Here is a 26,963-nt window from a genome sequence, read left to right on the forward strand (position 1 = left end):
AAATGTAATGTATGTATGTTTATGCCCTTATTCTATTATAGTCAGAAGACTGATGTTTTGACTAATGATAGTTTGCTGCATGTCGAGAAACTGTTTAAGGAATATATATTTTAAATTCTACTTTACCATTTTTGATTAAACCTGTCATTTCAGAAAGGACTGAAAAGTAAAAAGTATCCGCTTAACTGAAACACAAATCAAGATTGGATTATGCAATCCCACATAAGATTTAGCCATATAAAATATTTAAATCTAAATGTACAGCAATTATTTGAAAGATGGTATTATTCATGCGCTCTACAGGATAATGTCAGGTAATATACAACAATCAGTTTCATGAATTAAGAAAATCTGGCTGTTTTGTGACTCTATGTTTTAAAAATAATCACTGTGATTCCTAGGAAAATCTCTTTGGATGCTCTATGCCTTCCTCTTTTTAAAATTGTTTAGATCATTTAGTTATTTGTCTAAATGTTCAAAAAGGCCTAATATGGAAACAAAATGGTAGTGAGTTCATTTCGTTTACTCTAAATAAAGATACGAACTATAAATCATTAGACATAGATCACAGACTGGGAAAAACGTGGGGAACTCAACACGAGCCTACAGAAGAGTAAAGTTTTAAACACTTCAATTGCCAAAAGATTGACTCAGGTTCTGTTTAATTATTAGTGCTATAAAAAGTGAAAATATTTGCCAGGTCATAACAGTACTGTGTAAAAGTCACTTATCTTTCCAGCCAGGTGCCACATTTCTCACAGATAGTAAAGAGAATAGAAGAAATCTTTACTTAGTCACTCCTTTCCAAAATCTATCAACCCACCACCTTTTATAATAGGGGTGGGGATTCTTAATCAGCAGCCCAGGTCATATATAAAATCAGTGACAAATGTCTTTGTTAGTGAAGTGTACAAGCAAAGATGTACTATTAAGCAGTGGTTTGGCAGGAAGTAACCAGTTAGTTCAGTGTTTATAGGACTTCCACAAACTTCCCAATATAGGGTACAATCAGTTCATTTGATAGATCAGAGGCTTAGCACTCTTGTACTGAATAAACCAAAACAGTAAACACAGTTAAAAAGCCTTTCTGGCATATGTCCATGTAAGGTGCTCACCCAAAATCCAATTTCACAGGAAAATCAGTTCCAAATGAATCTGTCACAAGGTCTTGGAAGACAGCATCCAGGAAGTTTATAGTGACGGTAACTCATTAACTGAATTATAACATCATCACGCAATATGGGTTCAGTATCCTTTGGATTTTGGCAAAGATGCCTTGGAGTCATTTTTTATCTGTCAACCATTTGCAAATCCTTCCCAAAATAAGTAAGCAAATAATGTTTTGTCATTTTAAACACATGTCCTCGTAAATGTGCGTTATTCTAAGTACTCTATGTGGTGGTATCTGATGAGTTGAGTCAGGTAGCAAAGGTCTTTAGAACAAAATGCTGTAATGGAAAATGCCCAAATTTGCCAAAAGGAAATGGCTAAATTATGCCTTGTTGAGAAAAATAATTAATAGAAATTGAGGTAGTATACAACAGTGAATCCTAAATTAAACCATGGACTATAGTTAATAGTGCAAATATAAAAATATGTTTTCATCAATTGTAACGAATGTCTACACCAATGTGAGGTGTTAGTAGAGGGTGGAATATGGGAATCTGTATTTTATGCATGATTATTCCATAAACCCACAACTTCTCTAATAAATTAATAATAATAATAAACAAAAATTGTGGTAGTGATTTGCTGTGTGTTTTTCCCTACATAGTTGGAAAGTAAATCACTTGGTAATTGTGATTCAGGCTGGATTCCCAGCACCTGTTATTTGTACCACATGTGAACTTTGCTCCAATCCTTCTTTCACAAAAATATGTTCATTTCTCACAAAGTACTAAGTACTTATTTCTATTAAATTAGCCTGAGAGATAAGCTTCAAAAGAGCAAAGTAACTCATTAATATAATGTTTCCTCAGCATGCCAGTAAGTGTCACAGGAAACTGAGTAAGAGAGTGACAAATAGCAAATAATAATTTAAAGGTTCTGGTAGGGGTTAGGCAACCTAGTAATGATAGCATTCCTCAACTTTTTTTGTACATTTTGTAAAATAGTTCCATCTAATCAGAGGTAGGTAGCACTCACATCCCAAGTCAAGCAGCCCATCTTTGTTTTTAATAACTCTGTCTCAGGCACTACATTGGTCACTTTATATATGATCTCATTCATTTTTCACCACAAGGGCAAATTACTTGATTCTGTAATTTTTGCCATTTTGACTCATGAGTAATCAGAGGCTCAAAGAGGCCAAGCATTACTAGGTGATGATACCTAAGTAGGAGGCAAAGCTGGGACTGGAGTCTCACCATTCCAATCCTCAATTCTAGGCTCCTAAGTACCCTGTTACATTGCTTCATTCTACCATGAGCTCCGAATGTGTTCTCATGCTCAAATTCACTAGAGTCACCAACCCAAATACATGGTTTCTCAGGGAATATAATTAGGGCTACTGCCAGTGTGTTGGGAGGATTTAATAGGCAAATCTATTTCATGGAATGAATAATATTCAAAGATTAACGAATGTATCCAACATATTATAAAGTAGTTACAGTTGTAAAATATGCCTAATAAAATATATGTCCCCTCTGGATTTCAATCTATATTGGAGAAGAAACAATTAGTTTCAATTAAAATCATACTTTTAAACCTGCTATATATTTAAAAGAAAAATTTAATCTTTTGGACATAGATAAATACACTAAACATACTGTTAATGCAAAGTAGTTTGCATTAGTTATGTGTGCACAATAACTTATAGCTCAAAGGAAAACCAGCATGCTTATAAATGGACTCTGCACTGACAGCTAGGATTACTAGTTCTCTCATTTTGTGTGAACCAGCGCCAATTACCTTCCTTCCATGAGCAGGTCTCCTCTAAAAGTTCACCATGTAGGTGTCAAACTCGAGATGTTTCTAACATCCATACTAATCACAGGTGATGGTCATGGCTGCTTCTGACCCTGATTCCCAGGGGACATCCAGAATCCAAGCCGCCTGAACTGGACACAGAGGTGAGTCCTTTTTGTGAAAAGATTGGAGTCCGATTGGGCAAAGTTCAAAGCCAGGAGCCTGGCTGAAAAGCAGGGGAGAGAGGTTGAAGACCTTTCTGGATTCTCACTGCCCTTCCATCTGATCTCACTCCACATAGCCCTTATATCATCCAGATACTTTTTCCCAATATTTCAACTGAAATAAAGTAGAAAATGAACACAAAACAACAATTGAGTAAATAAAGAAAAACATGGCCATAAATTTTGAATCTTCATAAATGACTACTAAATCCATTACCTTATGTGTAAAATGTTGTCATACCAAATGCCCATATATTGAGTTACAAATCATCTATAAACATATGTGCTCCCCTCACATTTACTTACTTTTAAAAAGTATTGGTGTTACTCTGGTTTGAAACCTCAAAAAAACTTGATGTTCCTGTAGATGCTGATTCTTTTCCGAAACCTGAAAGAAAATAATACAATTAAATGAAACGTTTAGCTTTCAAACCAGGTAACGGCATAAATTTATATTGTAACTCCCCAGTACCCTCATCCAGTAAGGAAATTTCAGAAAAAAGTCCACTCCCTCTTTATGAACTGCACAATAAGCGTCTTTTATTGGTTCTTTCCTAATTAGGGGGCTAATTTGTGAGTCCTGGCCAAAGTTAAAACTTTTCCCTCCAAAGGACTAAAAACTTAGCCTCATAAATATTCTGATTTAAGCAACTGAGCCCCATGGATTGTAATGTGGTCAGTAAGGGGGAAATAAATACAAATATTACTGTATAGATGTAACTGGTCACCTTTCTGTTCATCTGTCTTTTGTTTTAGGTCCTGGGCCAGAGGTACATTTGTTTTGGCATTGCCACTCACAAACCCCAATGCCTTCCATCTAAAAAGTTTCCAAGACTCAGAGAAACATCCTTGAGTTTTCTAACAGTATTGCCCTGAAGAAAATGAATAAAACTGTTTATCCAAAGAGCAAGTCTTCTAACCAGCTGACAATGTAACCCTGAGTATGGGGAGGTGAATTTTTGAATAATCTTGATATTTGTTGCAAAAAGATGCATAGCTGTAGCAGCAACCAAAACCCTGGGCTCCTCTGGTGAGCACCCAGCTCCCCCATGTTCTGCAAATTCCCTCACAAAACGGTCAGAACGAGCAGCCCCTAGCTCGGATGCTGACTCTGGTGAGGTCAGGAAGTTTCTATTCCCAGAAGAAATCCTAACATGCCTCCTTTTCAACATCCTAGTGGAAAAAATAACATAATATTTAACAAAAGATGATATAAATCTATTTTAATACAATTCCGTTTCTTCTCAATTTCACAATAAGTACAAATACGAAAGTGCATTAAAAAGTGCATTTAAAAATCAGATCATTATATTTTAGAAAAAAGTTCAAGTTTTTTCTTATATACTCAATATATAAGATGGGTTGTAAAAAATGAATAACATACCACTCTTCAAGAACATAGCTATTTAATAAAGCAAAACACAAACTGAGCCACAAGAATTAAAATTTCTCCTGGTGTAGTTGAATTTTGTACCCCAAGGAAACAGATTCTTAATCTTAATCCACTCTCCTGTTCCTATAGGTGTGAAACTATTTGTAAATATTATCTTTGAATATGTTAAGTCATGGGGTGGACTCATTTGCAAATAAGATCTTTGAAGGTCCTATTTGTGTGCAGCCAACTGAACCAAGGTAAGTCTTAATCTATATAACTAGACTCTACAGAGAGAAATCAGAAGCAGGAAGTCAGTAGAATACCAGAAGAGTCGACACAAGAGAGAGATCACCATGGGGTAGGGGGACAATCGCAAGGTAAAACCCCAAGGCTTGTGATAAGTCTGCACCAGAATGCTACAGGCTTCCAGAAGAAAGCATAGCCATGATTTTGGGTTTCTAGCTTCTCAAACCATGAGACAATAAATTCCCATGGTTAAGCCAACCCGTTGCATGGTATTTGTTATAGCAGTTCCAGCAAACTAAGACACCCTCTTAATTGTACTGTTCATGGTTACTTACAATTCTGCAAGGACTGTGTAGTGGTTATATCAAAGCATACGGCTAACTTTGTGTCTGATGTTTCTTTAATCTACCTTATGGACAGATGAGTAGAACATATGGATTAAAAATAAATAAATAATAGGGAGAACAAACGTTAAAACAAATTTTGTAGATTGAAATGCTAGTGATCAATGAAAGGGAGGGGTAAGGGATATGGTATGTATGAGATATGGTATGTATGTATTTTTTTCTGTTGTCTTTTTATTTCTTTTTCTGAATTGATGCAAATATTCTAAGAAATGATGATGATGCTGAATATGCAACCATGCGACGATGTGAATTACTGATTATATATGTAGAATGGAATGATAAAAAATTACAAATGTTTGCATGTGTTTTTTGTATTTAAAAAATAAAAATAATAATACATAAATAAATAATATGGAGAACAAATGTTAAAATAAATTTAGTAGATTGAAATGCTAGTAATCAATGAAAAGGAAGGGTAAGGGGTATGGTATGTATGAATTTTTTTCTGTTGTCTTTTTATTTCTTTTTCTGAATTGATGCAACTGTTCTAAGAAATGATCATGATGTTGAATGTTTTTATCACAACTATGTGATAAAAAAAGAATGTTCATATTATATGTTGATTGGTTTCATTAATAAAAATTAAAAGGAAAAAAAGCATGATGACTGATTCTACAAAAAAACACTAGTGTAGTCATTTGAGTTGCCAGCTGATCAAGCTGCTTTTTTCATGGAACATCATTTTACGTGAAAGAATGACTGATAGACAAACTATGTTTACTCAGACTTCGGTGTTCTGGAGACATTTCCTCAATTAGGAGTGAAACAAACTTGTTACTTTAAGGAAAATAACTGATAACATTTTTTTCCCAATGATAAACTTCAAGCTTTCAAGTGAAAATTTGAATTTTGGAAAACTTGTGTCTGCTACCATGAGTGTGTCAGCTTCCCAATACTTAAAAACTTTTGATGAGCTCAATGGTGATAATTGCAAATATATATGTATTTCTTATATTGTATAATAAAATGCGTCAAGATTTGGAAGACCTAATAACTCAGTAACCCATATTTTCCAAATGACCAATGTACAATGTTATAAAATCATGTATACATAAAAAAATGCATTCAAAGTTTAAAATAGACCAATAGATTTTAATGTAACAGAGTAGAAAAATTTTCACCGATATAGTTTCAGATTCCACATTTCCACTAATCTTAAAGAAGCTACCACTTGTTGACTTTTAGTGTATTTTCAAAGAACATATCCATAATTATCTGAACAGGCTATAGCAATACTCTTTTACTCCTCCCTTAACCAACTTCATAGCTGTGAGATCATATTTTCTGTTGTACAAGAGAAAAAGAAATATATATTTCTATTATATGAAACGATATATCACTAAAAAATGAATGCAGAAACTGATATGAGAACCTAGCTCTCCTCTATGAAGCCAGAAATTGAAAAGATTTGTAAAAATGCCACTCTTTTAGTAATTATTTTGTTTTAGGAAAGTTTTTCTTTTAGCTTAAAAATAAGTTATTTTTTATTTTTTTAATTAAACAGTGCCCTTTTAATTTGAATTAAATTAGCTCTTAATTTGAATATGAATTTTTTTCTGTTGTCTTTTTATTTCTTTTTCTGAATTGATGCAAATGTTCTAAGAAATTATGATGTTGAATATACAACTATGTGATAAAAAAGAATGTTCATATTGTATGTTGATTGGTTTCATTAATAAAAATTAAAAGGAAAAAAAGCATGATGACTGATTCTACAAAAAAACACTAGTGTAGTGTTTTTACACTAGTAAAAGCTTGGCCCTATCTTAATACTAAATAGTTCAAGCTAGGAAGTCTGAGACATTCTTCATTATTTGAGAGCCTAAATGGGGAAGACGAAACTGAAGGGAAGTAAAAGAACTTTATTATAATATTCCTGCATGTACTATGCTTCAGTTGTCCACAGGAAAAAAAGTTTGGGAGTCTAGAGTTCAGGCAGGGTATTAGAACACATTTTTTATATTCTGTGGTTCAAAACACTCTAAAAATGTGGAAAGTTATTTTTAATTAAAAATCTGTTGCTTATTTTTTTAGTATTAATGAGTTTATTATTGCTATTTTTAATGAATTAATAAACTTTTTAATTTTTTCTGAATTTTAATTTCTAATTAGGAAAATACTCATTGATAGAGCTCATATAAGCAAAAACTTTTTGGGGTGCTAAACATTTTTTGGGGGGTAGAGGGTGAGCAGAGAATTGAACCCAAATCTCCCACATGGCAGGTGAGCATTCTACCCCTGAAGCACCTGTGTACCTCACTAAACGGTTTTTAGGGAAACAACTGCTTTACAGAAAACGTGCATTCTCTAACATGCATGTGAGCATATGTCCAGTATCATGCCATGTTATTGTTTGATGATTCAAAGAAATAAACAGCAAAGAACTGACAAAGATGAATGTAATCACCCAGTCTTTTTAGTGTAAAATACATAGTTAGCTAAAATACTTCACTTCCCAGCCTTCCCTGGAGCTAAGTGTGAGAATCTGTCACAGTTCTGCCAAGTAAGATGTAAGTAAAGTGTTTGTGTGGTGTTTTCTGGAAGTGTTCTTTAAAAAGGAGAATGCTTCTTCTCACCTTTCTTTATTCTGCTTCCTGAGAAGCAGGGATGGCTGGCATTCTATCAACTATCTTGGAACATAAGAACAAGAGATGAAGGATAGTAAGATGGAAGAAGCCCAGGTCCTAGACAACTTTGCAGAGCTATGCAGCATCCCTGGATTACTTACTTCTAACCTTCTTTACCATTTTTCCCCCACTGGGAAGGCACCAGGAATCGAACCCAGGTCTCTGGCATGGCAGGTGAGAACTCTGCCTGCTGAGCCACCATCGTACCGCTACCGCCCTAAACTTCTTTTATAAGAGAGAAATAAATATCTTGGTTAAGCCGCTATCATTCTAGTTTTTCTATTATATGCAGTCAAATACAATCTTAAAAAAGTAAAATTTTGACTGGGAAGAATTCTGTACATAAATATCTCAGTTTTTCCCAAAACCCTCAGAGGAAAAAGAGTTTGCTCCATTTGCAAGGTCAAAACAAACATAAAAAATAATAGAAATAAGTGTCTAAAATTACCTATGGTCACTTGAATAATGTTTTTTTCATAGATTGAGTTCAATAGAGCTCAGTGAATAGTGATCCAGATCTTCTCTATGGATGCAAACAAAGAATAGCAACTTAAAAATTACAGTGAATGCATTAAGCATTCATAATTTTTCCAGTATTAACCTCAAAATATAAGTGTTGCTTTATTGGGGTAAAGAGACAGGCTGCCCTTTTAATTTCCTGACCAACATATACAAAAGTTAAAGATAGTTCCTCATCTAATGAGTAAGCTTACTAAAACAGTTGGTTGACCAAAATAAGAAAAAAATAAGTGACCACCAGCTTGGAAATGCTACTGCAGTGTTTCAAAGTGCCAATCATATTTGCAGTCATCACTTAAAGAATTGATGTCTGCCAGTGTTATCATGAAAAACATATTTACAGAGGTCAGAAGAGCTATGTCTGTCCTTCTCTATGCAAAGAGGTGATGACATCAAGAGAGCATGTCACAAGCTTAAGTTTAGTTAGTGGATTTACGCTGGTTTGGAGTCTTTATCCACTAAGTATGATCTTCTGACCCCACAGTTTTACAACTTTCCACTCTCTGTGCTGCACAGCACCTCTCCACTTCTGGGTTAATCATTTCTTTGTCATTATCTGCTAAGAGTTCTTATCTCTTTTGCTGTCACTTTATAACAGGGTCCTCTTATCAACCTGCATAGAGTCACATGATTGGTCCAAGCCTATCAAAAGTTTCCATTCTTCTGATTAGAAACCATCATGAAACTGGATACATGGTTTACAGCAGGTCACTAATGCTGGAAAAAGTACAGAGTCCAGGGAAAGACTTGCTTGTAACTTTTTGAATTCTTAGATTTTTTTTTTTTTTTTTTGCTTTTTCTTAACTTTCACTAAGGGTTACTATAGTCTGACATGTCTTCCCCAAGGTCACAAAATTTGACAAACAGCACTTCTTTCGCTCAATGACTTCTGCTTTAAACTAAAGGACTGCCTATAATTTCACCAAGAATGTCTTCTAATTCAGATACTGGGGATTTACAGGAATCTCTAAAGCACGGATTTACGCCTACTGGTAAGTAGGAGTTGCTCTATTTATCACCTATTAACTATTCTACCTTAATACACAAATTTAATTTCATTGATGGGTTTTGTATTATAAGACCACTTTTCCTATTGTGTTTATTAAAAGCAATAATAAGTTCATGTATATATGTCACATTTTCTTGCAACTCAGAAAAGCAAGTGTGTTGGGATATAGTATTCTAAAACATCTGGAAAACATATCACATGACATATGAATTTTATTCTTAACATTTTCTGATAATTTTAAATCTGAAATAAGCTAGAATTTGAACAAAATTAGAAATTTGAAGTTAACCTGTTACCATTTATCAAACTTTAACAGACAGATCCCAAACATTTGTGAAATTTCTAGTTCTGTCACACTACAGTACTGGTGTTTCATTCATTTGCAGATATTGTGGAAAATATTTTTCTGGCAGATATAAAATCATACCAAAAAAAAAACCTGTCTTATTTTCAAGATAATGAACTTGTTTTGCTTTTATAAAAAGAAATAAGTACTTAAGGCTATTTTTGCTTTTTACAAAACAAAAAAAGGAGAATCCCAAACTTGCTTATTTTACAGCAAGAATGCTGTAATTCATTTAATCCTAAAGGGAAAGGACTAAAGGGAAGTGACTCCCAGTGGTCTGTAACTACTTTGTCGAAAATCACGTCCTTCCTTTCCTCAGTTTTTGAAGGACCTATGCCTTTTCTTGCAGTACTTTCTTAGACTTGCAGACTAGGATTTCCTTTCGAATTTCCAGAGGCCTGCTAGGCGCTGGGCTTTGGGTTCTGCTGTAATAAGAAGGTAAATCAAGGCTCAGGACTTTCCTCTCTTCCCCCCTTGGTAACCAGCTGACTCCACTGAACGCAGTGATTGCCTTTTTTATGGGCCAACAGACACCCTAAAGTCTATCAATTGAGGAAATGGTTAAAAAAAAAAAAAAGTTCTGTACTTACGAAAAGTAAACACGGGGGGAAGGCCTGCGGAATGGAACAGAGAATCAATTGCTGTGCAGATAAAAGAGACGAGAAACACAAGCAAGGAGCTGGAAGAGAAACAAAACTATTTCAAATCCTTTCCGCCTGGCAGAAACGCCGCCGGGAGCTGCGAGTGGTCCTCTTCCCACCCCCGACCGCTCTCGGCGATCATCCGAGCTGGCGTCGGGGACGCCCTGCGAGAGCGCCTGCAGCGGGCGACCCTGGCGGTGCGCGCCTGGGGTGAAGCGCGCCTGGGGTGAACCGCGCCGGGAGCCCCGCGCCGGCCACGGGGTGCTCTCCGGCTTCAGCCGCCCGGCTGTTGGCTGAGAATAAAGACGCAAGCGGGATCTGGAGACCACACACGCGGGTCCCCTGCGGCCGCCCCCCCCCCTTTGTCCCCTCCCCCGGAGTCCGAAGGAAGCAGGGGTGCGGGAGCGCAGATCTGAAAGCCAGCAAAGGTGTTCTTGAACCGGGTTTCAGAGGCCGGGGATTGGAACGGGGGCTAAGGGGAGAGTTAAGGAGGGTAAGGTAAAGAAAGGAGACGCTTTTGTACTTTTCTCTGCTACGGGAGAAGCACACAATTGTAGCCGTCCGCGTCCCGCACTCGCTAGGCGCTGGCTCTGTTGGGCAAGAGGCGGGTCCATTTTGGGCATAAATAACAAGCGCCCGCGGGTCCCGGCTCGGCCAGGTCGCTGAGGCCCGCGCGGAGCGCCCCTCTGGCGCCGAGGGACTGCTGGGGACCGCACCTCAAAGACATTCTGAAGGAAGCCTCACCCTGCCTCATAGATCTTACCCCAACACCCTAAATCCGACCGGGCACTTCCGGCCAGTTTTCCCTTAATAACAGACTTTTTCCCGGATCTTGCTCACAGCCACGAGCCCAGGCACACCCTCTTGTCCTCTCTCCGGTAGGGCAGCCCAACAGGTGGTGTGAGGCGTTCCCATTTGCAGCATCTCTGTGAGCCGCAGGCAGCTGCTGGCACCGACGGTCCGCTTGTTTATGACGAAGCCTCCAAGGACCGCCGAGGTGTCGTTGCGGAGGCTCTTGGGTGCATAGACTGAGGGCGAGGGAGAGGGAGAGAGAGAGGGGCAGTGCGCAGCCATCAAATTGAATGGTTGAATTGAAGTGGCCCTCCGTGAAGGAGAGTTGCCTCTTGGGTGGGGGTCTTTCTGACACTCTCCAGAGTGAGCACACTACAAGAACCCACGGGTGCAGCTCTAGAGATTGTCCTCCGGGGGGCTTCGAGATGGCACATTCCAAGCTGGGCTCGGTTTGGGAGTGGTGCTCAATCTTGAGCCCAGTGTATGCAAAGACGAGTCAGGGTTTCCAACTCTGCACTCAGTCAACTGTTGTACCGTTTCTTTGAAAAGCTATATCCTCGGGTTCTAACTGGGCTCAGCATTTTCTTCTATGCACACTGGAGGTTCCATGAAAGTTGTGTGCTCATGTAGAAAAGTAGAATAAGATAAAATTGTTGCTCCTACCTACAGAAGTCTTAGGTTATAACTAGGATTGTTCTCTTAAATTTATTAGCTCTGGAACACTGGTCAGACTCTTGGTTTCTGGCCTAGGTATTTTCTTTCTTTCAAATGGGGAGATTGTACTGGGATCTCCAGTACTAGTTTAACAGGCTTAAAAGAAAATAAAAGGATAAATATAAGGTACTTGTCCATATAAACAAAAAAAGCCAAAGCTGTGTGTTTAGGAAACATGAGAACAAGTGTTTTTTGACCCACCCCTACAATGTGCCTCCTTTGATCTATATTAAATGTGTACAGCACTTCAAATTAAGTGCACTTACAGAAATTATCATGCACATTCAATATAATATTGTACATTATCCACAGGAAGTTATGTCTGCATAGCTAAGGGTATATAACACATATTACAAACATGTATGGAGGCTGTGATGCAACACTGTTTCCCTTAACGCTCTTGGAGTCTGATTTTATTCCAGTGATAAACTGTAGCAAGCTCTGTGTCTCGATAAAAGGAGATATCATTTAGTGGAAAGTGAGATAGCCCTTTATGTCACCCTAACCTCTAACCAGCATTATTTGTAACAGTTTGGAATTTCAGTCAACCAAGCCTGTGTTCTGAATCTAGCTGCTGGGGCTTGGGCAGCCAGTTGCTTCTAGGAAGCTAATTACTGGTGCCTCCTCTCCTTCCTTGCCCCAGTCCATCTCCCAGTCAGCACTTACCAGGTTCCTCTTTACTGGCCTGGATCCACAAGCTGTGACTTAAAGTATTTCTTTTAGACTATCAGTAAAGAAGACAGATTTATGCAGGAAGGGAGAACAGAAGCTTGGTGATGCTTTTCTTCTTTACTCGACCCTTCCACCCAGACACAATGTCTAGAGTTATCTTGGATTCAGCCTTGATTGTGAGTTGAGGTGGAGAAGGGCTCTGGGGCAGACCCCCACCTAGTGGCCCAGCTCTGCCAGCCACTTCTGGTCATGAGTCAGAACTCTTTGCTTCCCTAGGCCCAGAAACTACATCAAGATAAAGTAGCTTCTTTGGCTTGGACTTCTTCACTGTTCACCTTATTGGAATAAAAACTTCTCTAAGAAAATCCTTTTGACTTCAGTGAACCTCAGCTGGGCATGACACTCTGGGGAGGCCCTGGGGAACAGTTGAAATCTCACCAATGTGAACTTGAGAAATTAGGCCTGGGAGAAACGGGGACTAAAATCGACCAGACAAATTAAGAAGGCTGCCTCTTTTTTGGTCTTTAGGGAAGCTCTGTTACAGGTGCTTTTGTGTGAGTGACAAGCAAAAGAAGAAATATTTAACTTTTAAACCCCAAATAACCTAAATAGAGGTAATCATGAGCAGTTTTTGGTAAGCAGTTTTATTTGGAAGTAATGTGACTGTGCTTGAGAACCTGTTAAGCACTGCAAGAGAGCCAAGTTAACAAGGACCTCCCATAAAGATACATCTTTCATGATCCTAGAATGGCTAGTGATTCCCTTCATAGTGATTTTCCTTACAGAAATGAGTTCTGGTGAAGTTAAGAGGAAAGAGAAAGAAGAAAAGAACCAGTGTTTATTAACAGCCAAATATGTTGTTTTACTGGAATGGTCTCATTCAATTATAAAGTTTACTTTGTTAACTCCATTTTACAGATGAAAAACTGGATTTTGGGGGGATTTGCACAAGGCCACTCAGCTAGCCAGGACATTGAGCTGTAAAGAGAGCCACACAGACACGATTCTCAAATCCATGTTCTTTCCTCAAGGTAGAAACTACTTGCCCTTGTTGATACAAAGGAATTATGATGAAAATAATGTTGGTCTACTCAGACTTTATTCAGAAAGGCATTTTGTACTTACAGACATTTCTAAATTGCTCTTTATCTTCCTTATCATGCCACTGTGGGAACTGGATCCCTGTAAAATTCAGAGGGATGGACCCGGAGTGGTGTAAGGGAGGGAGGGGTGGAGACTGGAGGGGTGAGATCCGAGACAGGTGGGGTGAGAAGGCACTTCTGGTTTCCAACTCTGAGACTTCCCTGGAAAGATCTCTGGCGCTTGGATGAAGTTTGGTTATGTATAGTGACAACTCGCAGAAACAGCACTACCAACAGAGAGTTAGAAGTGAAGTGGGAGGAAATTCAGAGTATTTACTTCTAGAGAATCGGAGAGGGTGGGGAGGACAGGGAAATCACTCAAAATGAGTGTTTGAGTTTAAAAAGGAAGAGGCTGGGTCTTTTCCTTAAAAAATAAACATCGGGGGGGGGCAGGGAATAGGCAAAAAGGATTTAGTCACCTTTGTTTCTTGTCGTAGTTTTTTTTTTAAATTATTATTATTAAAGCACTTTTGACAAACCCACGTGTGCCACCTGCAGTGAAAAAATGATGATCCTACTACCAGTGCAAGCATTTTTCGCAGTAAATGTTGGACCCCTTGATCAGGTTCAGAACACCCCCAGGCTCTCCTCCCTCTCCCCCAAGTTCTTCCCCCTCCAGCGGTCTCTATAGGACTGGAAAGAATCCGCCTCCAGGTCCCGAGGCAACGTCTCTCAATTACCAGACAAGAAACCTTGGCCGGGGGAAGGGGGGAATAAATGATTTTGTCCCAAATCTTGGCTCACGCTGGTCATCGTCTACTAATCGCGAAAGCGTGGAGGGAGCGGAGCCGACACCCCCCCACCCCACCCCCGACAGCCGTCAGGGTAACGGCGAGGACCCTAACACCTCTTCTAGTTCTACACCCTACCCCGGAGGGCGAGGATACCACTGCAAGTCTCTCCAAACCTCTTTTTTTTTTTTTCTAACCAAGAGGGACCCAAATTGCTCGACGGCCGTGCGCCTTGACTTTGATTTTAAGACCCACAAACCCTAGTGCAGGGCTTCCGTGGACGTAAGGGCCTCCGGCCAGGTTCGTCCCGCTCTGCACACGCCAAGGAATTGGGAAGCAGTGCAGTTACCCCCTTCCTCAAGAAACTTCCAGTCTGGCCGGATACAATGGAGAGGTGGTGTGTAATAATCTAGTGCTGAGGATTTAAGTTCCCAGTCCAGGTTGAGGGAGGGGAGGAGAAGCGGGGTGGAATCGCAAGTGTTCAGCTAGATTCACAGAACGCTCGGTGGCTGCAGGCGCTAGGATCGTCACTGGGGACGTCACTTAATGTTCTGGCTCCTGCCGAGGATGGACGGGGGTGGTTCCGAGAGCGCAGTCCTTACAGTTTTGAGCTGGAGCTGACTCACATCTCCATTTCAATTACAGAAAGGAAGAAATAGATTAGATTGGATCACCTACACGGGATTATTTCCCAAGCCCAGCTCCATTCTCAAGACCAGATCTCCTTATTCGCTTCGAAGAACACCGACTGACTATTCCAAGGCCGGGAGCACCTGGGCCCTGGGGTTGGGACACCACACACGAAAGAAAATAAAGTCAACAAACTCTTCAGCTATGCCCTTTTATCACAAAGCCGCAGATTCCGATAATCTAGGCCAAACTCTCCCCAAACCCCGCCTTTCCTTCGGGGCAGGAATGGGAAGTTGTCTGGGGAAGGGGGTGGAGGAACCTGGGTTATCCAGATAATTGCTTCAATTTTCCGTTTCCTTCCCAGTATAGTCGGTGCCATGATTTATTAAGATACTCCCAAAGTGATTGTGAATCAATCGTCGTTGGCGGACTACCCCTGACGGGCAGCCTTGAAGGGTTAGAACGTCTCAATTGGCAAAGTTTTCTTCCCGCACTAGTAGCTGTTGTCTTAAATAGTTAGCTGCACATGCAGTAAAAGGTTTTTTTTTTTAACGAGTCATAACTTCTCACTTATTCAAGTTTGTTTTTTTCAAATTTTCAGCCAACATGCTCCTTGGTAATTTATATGGCTGTAGTGAAACGTAACCTCTCTTTTTAAAACAAAGCGCTCCTGACGCGCGCGCAGGGAAGGTCACGCGAGGGGGGTGGACAGCCGAGCTCACCGAGCTCAGGAACGGAACACAGGAATACTTGCAAAACTTTCCAAGAAAGGCAAAGAGCCTTCAGAAGGGCTTTTCGGGTGGGAGGAGAGGGAACATCGAGGCAGGGCGGAATCCTCAAATCGGCTGATAACCACGCTTGTCTTTCCTCTCTCGGGTTATTCCGTCATCGTTGTAGAAACCTGTAAAAATCTAGGTTTCTCCCCGGGCTTAAAAAGTTGATACTAGGGAAAGAAGTCATTACGGCAGTTTCGTAAAAGCACCCAAAAAAGTAGGAATGGAGGAGGAGGTGTTGGAAATTATTCCCAAGGATGAAGGGTTGCAAATTTCGTGAGGTTGGGCGTGTCACGCGAGACTTGTCCCACTCGGGAGGGAGGGAAGTGTGTCTGGCCCTCTGGTTTACCCCGACCTGGGCTTGCCGACCCCAGAAGACTTGAATCACTCCTGAAAATCTTGACATTTCATCCCTTTTTCAGCCGGTACTGGGTAAGCCCGCCGGGCCGACCGACACTTTTCGGGTCAGGTCAAGGGCAGGCTGTCCCCGGCGCGCACTCTGAAATGCGGCGCGGAGCCGCGGAAAGGCGGAGGCAGGGGAGCGGACCCAGGCGGTTGCGTCTTGGCGGTGGGGAGTGTGGGAGCTCCTCGGCTCCAGTCCGCGGTATGAATGGGGCGCACGGCCCCGAAAAGCTGAGCCTGGATAAAATATGCCAGGATTGCGCTTCTCGGGCTCATCAAGGCTGCAGGAGCCTCCCTGAGCCATCATCCTTGGTAATTGCAACCGTCAATCAACACTTTAAGACAAAATCAGAACCCGGAAGGGCAAGCCCCGGAGACCAGTTTCGCCTGCAAGAAGAAGGTGTGGGGGGTATGGGGAAAAGGGGAGAGAAGTTTGCCAAAAGCTGGCAGAGGGAGTCCAGGGAAGAAATTGAGAATGCCTACAATAGCTAAAGCTGGAGCCTTCTCCCCGGGCTTCCCGTCTCAGGTCTCCGCCACCAGTGAAATTTTCCGCAGCAGAAAGACCAGCCTGGATTCCTAAGTGCGTTTCCACTAAGAGGCTGAGTAGCGGTTGGTAAGCTGTCCCGGGCGGAGGATGGGACGCGTCAGTCCGCTTGCGGGGGGTGCACTCTGGTGCTTGTAGTATCTGTCTGGGGGTCAGTTCAGAACACCACCAACATCATTGTTTAGACACACAGGCCCTGTTCCACCTATTTCCATCTCTATTGCCTCACCTGCCCTCCTCCACTAGACTTTTCCTCCTCTGGCTGTGGTCTCTGCAGTCACCCCCAGGTAAAGGAACCGAGGAGCTGCGTGCTCCGACTGGTCCCTCCAGCTCTCCCGAGGGCATCATGGAGGACGCCCAGGCCGATCCTACGTCAGCGAGCAGCGGGTCCCCTGCTCCAATAGGGGCCCCTGTCCCGCGGAATTAAAGGGGCATGGGACAACAATGTGTGTTTTAGGGCAAGGAGGGAGTTCAGAGGGCGGAGATGAGTGTCTGCCCCAAGGCTGGGGACCCCGCCGTCCCACTAACGTCATTACGGAGCGACCTGGAGAAGAGTGAGCGTGCCCTCCCGCCGCCCACAGGAACCTTTCAATGGCAGATTTCCCCTCCTTCACCGCAGGCCTGGAATTCTGTGCCCCTGGAGGGGATTCGCCATCGGGCTGGCCCTTAGGGAGTTTCCTGCTCTGAAGCTGGAGGCCTGAGGCATCATGAGTTGGCTAGGAGTTCCCTTGCCTCTCAAAAAAGACAGTTTTCTTCTTAAGACACCCTGCTCTTTTGGTGCCCCTTTGGTTAGCTGTTCCACAGAGGGATCAGTTTGGAATAGACCTTCAAAGCAAGGGCAAGAAGACGTTTCCTCAGCAATCCAACTGTGGAGTTTTTAAACCTCATCCTGAGCCCTATTTCTGCCCTCCCCCCACCCCAACCCCCTACTTTTATGATGATTTTTCCTTCTTAGAAAGTGTGGCAGAGAGGAGATAAATGAATGCCAGCTGGCCTTTTGCCACCATCACTTGTGGTCTTCCTTGGGGAGTGTGGTGGGGAGGGCAGATTAGCCTGGACTGCTTAGTTAACTTGGCCTAAGCAGTCATTTCAGGCACTGAAGCTGGTGTTACTAGCATGATAGAAGTTTGCCTCATTTCTGCCTTAAGTCAATGAAGGGCTTGCTGCACTGCAATTAGATGCTCCTGCCAGAGACTCTTTCTATTTCTTCCAACTCCCCTAACCTCAGCTCCGCTGCTCCAACAACAGAGAATCTTCCCTCCCACATTGAGGGCATGAAATTCCCTCTCTAAACCTGGAGTCCTCTCTTGCTACCAGCCTAGTATTTGGGAAAGTGCTGCACAAATGCCCTATTAGTTCTCTGTAGGAGGTTGTTAAGGCTTTGCAATAAACTGACTTTCAAAGTTCATCTGAACCCACAAGCAAAGCTGGGCAAGCACTGATTTGAGCCCTAAGACTGCTGATCTCTGAACTGTGTAAGAATATGTATTTTTAATTCAAATGATAATTAAAATAACTAATAGTGCTGAAAATGTTTTGACAGTGCTACTTAATAGTCATGAAAATACCAACATCTTAAGGGTCACTGATTTTGACCACTCTCCCTTCCCATACAAACTATAGACAGACCCCCTAATTTTAAGAGTTTCCATGAAGGCTGAAGATGCTTCTAAAGCTGAAGGTTAAATGGCTTAGATTCTGAATATACTAAGAGCAAAATGACAGATCAGTAAGAGACAAATCAGTATGAGTTGCCAGATTGGGGCTGGTGATGAATAACCTATTTAAATAAAAAATGTAGGTTATGTAGGGTAATGAGTGTGATATTTCTCAATCCATCAAGTACTGGACAAGGCAGTTTCAATGTGCAATCTCTACCCCATTCAAATATAATACATATTTCTATTTATTTTGAGATTCAAGTCCACTCCCTTCTGGTTGCACTCTGACAATTCCCAGGTTGCACAGCAGATACTGAATAAGATGCACTCACGAGGCTGTAAAGAATGTTTTCATCTCACTGGGATGAGGTTTGAGAACTTTGAAGATGTGACTGGGCTGGAGGAAGAGTTTACTCAGCAGATGGTTCTTTAAAACTTTCTTTTGGGGGGGGGGTTGGGGCGATCTTTGTCTGGTCTTTGTGTTCTAAATGGAAACAGTTCACCAAAATTAGTCTGCTGACAAGATAATCTTGGGCTTGGGTATACAAATTCATAAGTGAGCGAGAGAATTGGGGAAAGGGATTGAAAAACAGAGGGTGGCTGTCGCTCCTCTGTTTTTCAGCGCTTCAGTGAATTGACCCTGGGCCTCAGCCTCCTGGCGGAATCCTCGGTGGGCCTGGGCACTCGGGCCCTCCAGGGCGCCCAGGGCACCCCGCGGGGCGTCTCTGTGTCCTGGAAGCCGAGGGGGAATGAAGCCCGGAGACGTCCGAGGGCCAGCTCTGCATTTAAGAGCTGGGTCAACTGAATTCAACACCCCTTTTCTCCTTTAGATTGTTTAAATGGGTGTTTTTTACCTCCCCCCTCCAGCTCCCCACTCGACTCACACGCAAGGACACACTCACAAACCACTCACACACACACCCGCCATCCCTTCTCCTGGCTTCCCCTCAGCTCGCGGAAATCACCGCCCTGGCTTCTCATCTCTCGCCGCCTAGCTCAGACAGAGGTCGCTTCTCCCTGGCTGTAAGACCGGCAGCATTTACATCCCCCGCCCCAGGAACAGGGTGGGGTGAGAGGGGGGCTAAGGCGGGGTGAAGAGGTTGGGGCAGGCGAGGGGACCCGAGCATGCGCCTCATCCTCATTGGCTGGCCGCCGGTGTCCGACCCGAGTCCGGAACCCGCGTCCCCATTCACTGTCTTCACCCCTCATCCCAGCCTTCCCCTTGCCCCCGGCCCTATCTACCCTACTTACCTCCCTTCTCCTCCTTGTCTTCTCCCTCACCTTCCCAGCACCGTCACCCTCGGGTCTGGGAAGGGTTGTTTCGGACACGCGAGAAGAGTACACGAGGCAGGAGAGGGAGGTTGGAACTTCACAACTCCACACTTGTGATAGTGAGCTAGAGGGAGGCAGAAAGACAGGGGAAGGGGCGGAGAGGAGAAGTGAGGCTAGAGAAAGAGAGAGAGAGAGACCCCTGCCGATCCTAAGCCAGAGGGCGGGTGGAGGGAGGGGAAGAAGTCGACCCAGCCGTCTGGGAGCAGCCGCAGCGGCACTGCCGCGGCGGCAGCAGCAGCCCGGCTGCTGCTTCTGCTGGCGGCGGGGAACTCGGTGGTGCACGGATCCGCGTCCCTGGCAGCTGCGCCCTCGCCACCGTCGCCGCCTCCGCACTTGCTGAGTTAAGCCAAGGCGCCCAGACGCAGTCTTCTTCTCTGGGTCTCGTAGTTCCCGACCTCCTCCTAGCAGCTCCGGAGCTGCGAAACGCGATCGGGCTAAGGGGCCCTGACCCGCAGCCCCGCAGGAGGCTGAGACAAGCGCCGGCTAGCGGGTGGGTGAGCGGGCACCCCGGTCGCCCCTTCCTTCTTTCTGCGGGAGTTGAATCTGTGCTGCCCGTGTCCAGGTGCTGGGCTGCCGGACCGACACGGACCCCCTACCCCCTCCCGCGGCCGCCTTGTCATGCTGCCCAAAGTGGAGACAGAAGCCCTTGGACTGGCTCGATCGCATGGGGAACAGGGGCAGATGCCGGAAAACATGCAAGGTAAGGAGACGCCGCGCGGCGTTCCGGCTGCCACCGCTCTCTCCCCCGGGCTCGCCCTGCCGGCTTCAGCCTCTCACACAGCGTGGACGCTAGGGTGGCGGGCTGTCGAGCGGCGCGCGGACCTCAGGCCCCCTCTCCAGGTACAGGCATAAAAGTTTATGGCTCTTGAACAATGCAGGGCGGAGGTTTTCCTAGCAGTGTCTAATTGGCCACTTCTAATTAATAAAGAGAGGCCTCCAGCTCTAAGGATACCGAACCGAGCAGCTTCAGGCTAGAGGTACTTTAGAATAATAAGGTCATTCTAAGAAAAGGAATGTCCCGAGCAGGTTCTTAGCCATTGAAATCGGTGGGAACTTAAAACAGTGCTCTTGTGCAGAGGGAGAATACACTGCCTAGGAAAAGTCAAGTACAGAAGGAGAAGGCCACTCTCTAAAGGCTTGTCTTGGAGATATTAGAATGGATGTCGCCACCCCGAAAAGCCCAGGCGGAGACTCACTGGAAGCCGGCTCGAATTTGGGCAACTTCAAAACTGCTGGCAGAACTGAAGAGAACCAAAGTTTCCCCAACCCCATCTTCGTCGCGGGTACAGCCGAGTGATTGGGGGTGGGGCAGTCTTTTGCCCCTTCCTCAATCCGAGAGCTGGGAATATGGAAATCCCATTTGTTTTCCTAGTTCCTGATTGCTAACAAGAAAACAAATAAATCCCGCTGGCTATATATTTCACCGCATTCCAAAACAGCAGCTCTAGCTCTGGCTTGTATTAATCCCTTCAGAAGTTTATCGCAGTTGCCCCGGGCCGGGGAGGGAACAATGCTAGGAAAAGTCACCGGTGCTCTTCCATCCTCGCCCCTTCCAGCGCGCAGGATGTGCGGGCAGGCGGCCCTGTGATCCCAGAACGCTTCCTGCCATCCCCTTGCGCGAACTTGAAAGGACTGGGGAGGTGTTGAGAGCAGAGTTCAGGGCTGGTGCACGCGGCCGTGCGGGGTAGGCGGCGCAGCCGCGACTCTGGGGCTCCAGGGCCTGAAGTCGCCCTGCTAACAAGGGAAAGGGGGGGTGGGGGTGACGGGAGAGCAAGCGTCTTATCGGTAGGGTCGGTTACCCCTTGAATGATCCCGGGTCTTTTCAAGCCTCCAAGGAGTTCTGCGGAAGCCCCCTGGGGCCGAACCCCCTGGGACTAACTTGTGGGTCTCCCAGCGGTGTACTGGGGAACCCGGTTTGCCCAGAGGAGTTCCCGCCCCGGATCTAGGACTCCCAGGAAGTGGGGGCGCGGTGGAGAGGGCCTACCTGTGGGCTGCCGGGAGCTGCGGGCGCAATGCCTGGGTCCAAAAGGAAAGTTTCTGCTTCTCATTCCGGCGCAGGCGTTTCCGAAGAACTCGGGAAAGGAAGCTCAGGGAGACACCAAATCAAGTAATAGAAGCAGTAATAAGAGTTTATTTAGGTGGAAGGGGTAATATGGTCGTGATATTTTATTTGTAACGTTCGAGAGGGGACCTCTTGACACTATCTACGGGGTTAACCTTCCCCGCCGTGACCGGTTTGAGGAGAGGGCGCCCGCCACTCACTCAGCCTGGGGTTCAGAAGCAGCGTGGAGAGCGCTTGGGCACACCTTCCCAGGTCCGCGGCCTGCCTGTAGGGAGGTGCCCCTGGGGACCGGGGTCCTGTTCCCATGCCCGCTTTGGATCCAGCTCAGGTCGGAACCGTGGGGGTAACCCACAAAGAGAACCAGTTTCTAGATTCCGGGACAGCAGTAGCGCGTCCAACTTAGAGGGAACTTCTCCGCACTCCTCTCAACGGCTCTCGCTTTCCAAGGTCCCGCCGCAGCCCCTTCTTTCTCGAGAATGAAAATAAGCAGATCGTGGGAACGTCTTTGCTCCGACAGATTCGGTTGTCCGAACGCCTAGCTCGGCTACACGTGGACCCCTGGGAAAGTCTAGAAGATGCCCCGGCCTCGCACTGTGGCATCTGCCTTCCTTCCTCAGTCTATCTTTGGGTTCCTCAGGCACTCCCCACCTCCAGCCCGGTCTTTTCCGTGCGGGATCCCCGAGGTGTGTACCGATACCCCTTTTCCCCATCCCTAAAACATGCTTCGAGACAACAGTTAACAAGTTTTAGGACAAATGAGGCTATTCTCAACCTCTCTCAACCCCTAGGTTCCCCAAACCGGAGCGCGGGCTTTTTAGGGTTGGGACCCAGGCTGGCACTGCCCAAGGAACTGCGCTCCAGCATCTCTTCATTTCTATTTCATGGAGCCCAGGCCCCTACCTCTGTTGGAACCTCTTTTCCCAGGATTCTCCCCAACTCTGTCCAAATCACTACCGTTTAAGCCCCAGCCCAGGGCTTGAGTGTCTCAAGAAGAGACGCATCAACTTGGCCTGTGGTCGCTCTTCAGCCGACGGCCCATTCTGGAGGAGCTCAGTATCCGTAGCTGGGGGGAGGGGGAGATAAAAAACTTTATTTTAAAAGAAAAAGTTCTTGGCAAAGAGACCACTATGATGATAAAGTGATCCGGGACTTTGGCAGCGGGGTGGGAGCTATTTCTCTTTGCTTTTTGGTAAGCAAATCAGAGGAAACTTCTCGGCGGTCGGTTCTTCTTCTCCTCACCTCCACCCCCCCACCCCGCCCCCTGCAAGGGCCACTGATTAACTTAAAACAAACTCGGCTGGGTGTTCTGTGCGCCGCGGTGCAGCCGAAGGTTGAGCTAGGGGAGCGCGCCGGCTACACAACTGGATTCCACGACAGGGCGCCCGGGAGGGGTGCGGGAAGCGGCCGGGCTGCACGGACCTGCCCCCTGCTCTCTGCCCCCGCCTTGCCCGCCCCCTCGCATCCCGCATTCAGGGTCTTGGCCCCGCGTGGACTTGGAGCCTCAGAGAGGGACCGGATCAGGTATTTTCCTGGGGTTCCTCGACCACTGACCTTCCTGTCCATAATTTTTCCAGCTTTCAGCTGCGGAGACGCCTTGGTGGGGCTGTGTCCCGAGGAGGGCCGTTACCCGATCCGCACTGGGAGCCGTCCGTCGCCGCGGCCTGATTTCTGTTTAACTTTAACAGGGCGATCGCGAGGTGTTTATATTTTGCAATGATGATCGGAAACATGCGAAATTCATTACAGGGCTTTAGTAATTTGCGACGAAACTAAACTCTCTTGTGTATCTTTTCCCTCTTCTGTTTTATTTTGTCCGGGCGTCCTCCCTTTCCTTTTTCCTTCTTTTTATTTTCACAGGAAAGTTTCAAGTGTGAGGAGATCAAAGTACCCAGAACAGGAGTCCTGTCAATACGGAACTGAATGTTTCGATTAATCTAACAGATCTGAACGTTGGGCGCCGCAGGCTGTTGTTAAAGTGGGGCTGCTGCTAAGGAGCAGGTTTCTGGGTGTCAGTTTATTTGCCAAACATTGAACGCAATCGGCTATCGCTATTCTGTGAAGGGAGGTGTACTTGCAGCAAATTTAGGAGTGGGGGGATAATGTGTGTGCCTATTTTTCTCCCTTAGGCAAAGAAAGGTAACATTTTGGAACTTTACAGAGATTAAAAGAAATTTTGAGTTTTTTATGCAATTCACGTCTCTGTTCTGATCTGTTGCTTTGCAGAGTTTTGAAACTTGTGTTCAACAGTGGTCAGTTAAAAAATGTTAACAAAAGAAGCTGGAATTATTTTCAAATAAAAAAATATGACGTGCATGCTCACTGATCCAAAAGATGTTTTATATTTTCACTGTGTAAAAATAGTTCTCTTCAGTATGACCTGGGTAAAATTTTGCTTTTATTTTATATTTTACCTGGTGCTATTTGCCCACCAACCACCAAAAAAGCTTTTCGTTGTAGGATTAAAATGTGTATAGTAAATTAACTGGATATATGCATACATTTCTCTTGTTTCAGTGTCTCAGTTTAAAATGGTGAATTACTCCTATGATGAAGATCTTGAGGAACTCTGTCCCGTGTGTGGAGATAAAGTATCTGGGTACCACTATGGGCTTCTCACCTGTGAAAGCTGCAAGGTTTGCTCATACATTGCTGCCTGAAATATAAAATGTTCAAAACCAAAATGAACTATTGGGTTGGCTTTTTAAAACTGCATTTAAGCTGTCTTTTTCAGACTCGAGTGAAAAGGAAAGACAGTCTTAGGGACTTTAGTAATATGTGTCTTATTTAAAAGACATTCATGCTGTTTAGAAAATTTTGCCAGTCTCATGACTTTAAAATATGTTATTCCAGTAAAATGATGTTGTTGTAGAAAGGCTTCCATTTCTAACAGTCCTAAATATTGATTTTGCCTGACTTATATATATTTAAAACATCATTGTTCTTCAGAAAGAACGTGACAAAGTATTCCCAAATACAGTTTAACTTCACAATATTCTGTGCTGCAAATCTAAACATTTTTTTTATCCAGACATAAAAGTCTAAATTCCTACGGCATGATTTCATTCTGATTTATTCTGAAAATAATTTTTTTTAAAGATTCTTTTTGGAGTTCATATAAAACAGAACAAGAAGCCAGATCTTAGTTTATAATAGAGTAGTTTTCACACATACATGGTCCATTTAAATGTAAGGAACTTTAATATGTGAAAATGTGCTGTCTTTTTATTAATAATATCAGTTATATTTTGTGGATTTATCTCAGACCTTTTAAAATATATTCCCAGAAGATTCAAAATTCAATATTTTTCAATGTATTTTTTTTTGAATAGAAAACTTTCATCACAATTACTTAAACCACTGCTGGGAAAATCCCTTCGTTCTGTATAACAAAGTAAGATTGTTTTTCTTTTTGGGCTAGCAGGATAAATAAAACACACTAACCTGGTAAAATTGTTTTTACCTTAAACTACAAATTTTATTTCTGATGAATTCTTTTAAGTGAAATATAAAGGAAGTGTATGCTAAAGTACAGCTCTCTGTGAAAAATGCTTTTCTTTTCCATTAGTTTCACCTTTTTAAAAATAAAGTTCCCATATCTGAATATCTTCCAGTGGAATCATGAGCATTTCCCCCATTTTACCCCTTAAATCCTTTTGCATTTAAACATCCAGTGTTGAGCTTTGTGAAAGATCTGCTGGAGCTTTGTTACTCACTTTTTCCACTGGCATCTTGCAATGGTCTGTCACCGAAGTTGTATCAGAGTACTCACAAACCACACGAATCTCCAAGAGTGCCTCTATCTGGAACGTGAAGGTTAATAGGAAAACAGATTTTTATTTAAAACATCACTGGTCAATATAGAGTGTATTTTCTCTGACTGTTGGGATGAAATGGTATGTAGTTACATCTCCTCTAGATTTGAAGTAATCCTTCAGAAATACAGCTCTGGTGCCAGAAAAATCTCCACTATGGCCTGGCACTGTTTTGGAAGCTTGATCTTGCTGAAATGTTAAACAAACCACAGAACCAACCACACAAAGGCTCAAATGGTGCAATGAAGAGACTTGCTTGTGATTTCCTTGAAATGAAACAATGGAAGAGACGGGTGCTAAATGTATAAAATACCTCACTATTTTCTCTGTCTTATAGGGATTTTTTAAGCGAACAGTCCAAAATAATAAAAGGTACACATGTATAGAAAACCAGAACTGCCAAATTGACAAAACACAGAGAAAGCGTTGCCCTTACTGTCGATTTCAAAAATGTCTAAGTGTTGGAATGAAGCTAGAAGGTAAGATTCTTCTAAAGACCTATTAAAACTCTCCAAGGACATGAGCTTTAGAACCAAATGGTGCTGATAACATGGTGACATGATTTTTCTAGTCTTCTAACACTATAGACAATAATGCAAGATGCACCATCTTTTCATGTTTCAACTGTAAAATAGTCTTAGTCTCACTTAAACTGGTGAAATCTACCAGGGGAAAAAAAATTAAAGATCAGCATGTTCCCATCCTTCTCCTTTTAATTTTAGTTTTGGGGAGCAGGTGCATTTGACACCAAGAAGTCAAGTCGGTTGAAAACAACATTCAAGTTAATCAACTGGGAGCAAATAAAACTAAGTTGTGAAAATATATTTTAAAAATCCTTTGAGTTTTTAAATTGGGAAGCCCTAGGAAAAGTTTGATTTCAGTCTTGTAGGTGTAATTATCATAATGGTTAATGCTAATTTTGTGATTCTTAAGGAGGAGTTAAAGCCTTTGATTGTGAAAAGGAATTTCTCATGTCGAATACCATTTTCAATATTGTGGGAAAGCACATTTCCCATTTATTTTTAACATAATAACTATGTCTGCAAAATAAAACATTTCAGAAGCAGGAAACATGGAAAATAATGAACCATTAAATCAGTAGCAATAATTTGACAAGGACAAGAGAGTGGTTCTTCATAAGCTACGCTAAACTTGATGTGAAAAGAACAGAATCTGCACTTAGAATGTACAGATTGGCAGGCAGTAAAGTTAATATGTGACTGCTGTAAATAATTTGTAGTTCCTGGACTATTATGGTGTGTTGCTGTTTTCTAGCCTCTGACCTACTGACTTTCCACAGATTAAATATACTGCAAATAAAGTAATAACAAGAGTACATATCAGTGATTGTGCCAGATATCAGAGTACGTTTTATGTGATCAATGAGGCACAGGC

General features: G+C 43.3%; 1 protein-coding gene and 1 long non-coding RNA gene across 6 annotated transcripts in view; one reads left to right on the forward strand and one right to left on the reverse strand.

Annotated features, from left to right (window-relative positions):
• Positions 1-1,249: 1,249 nt before the first annotated feature.
• LOC143680819 (uncharacterized) lies at positions 1,250-11,255 on the reverse strand. The gene is made up of 5 exons (XR_013174183.1): positions 11,065-11,255; positions 10,251-10,339; positions 7,888-8,011; positions 3,438-3,519; positions 1,250-3,246 (listed from the first exon to the last, which is right to left on the reverse strand). It is a non-coding gene; the product is annotated as an uncharacterized LOC143680819 (long non-coding RNA).
• The window catches only part of NR5A2 (nuclear receptor subfamily 5 group A member 2), a 144,416-nt gene continuing 126,440 nt past the window's right edge, over positions 8,988-26,963 (forward strand). The window contains exons 1-4 of one of the 5 annotated variants that reach the window (XM_077157339.1): positions 8,988-9,297; positions 20,257-20,394; positions 24,271-24,389; positions 25,906-26,047. In XM_077157339.1, coding sequence (XP_077013454.1) covers positions 9,234-9,297; positions 20,257-20,394; positions 24,271-24,389; positions 25,906-26,047 — 463 coding nt within the window. In that variant the 5' untranslated portion in view covers positions 8,988-9,233. Of the gene's footprint in view, positions 9,298-20,256; positions 20,395-21,612; positions 23,278-23,320; positions 24,138-24,270; positions 24,390-25,905; positions 26,048-26,963 lie in introns of those variants that run through there. The other 4 variants (XM_077157343.1, XM_077157340.1, XM_077157341.1 and 1 more) reach the window with 4 other exon arrangements.

Source organism: Tamandua tetradactyla, chromosome 4, assembly GCF_023851605.1.
Source record: "Tamandua tetradactyla isolate mTamTet1 chromosome 4, mTamTet1.pri, whole genome shotgun sequence".
Classification (NCBI taxonomy): Eukaryota; Metazoa; Chordata; class Mammalia; order Pilosa; family Myrmecophagidae; genus Tamandua; species Tamandua tetradactyla.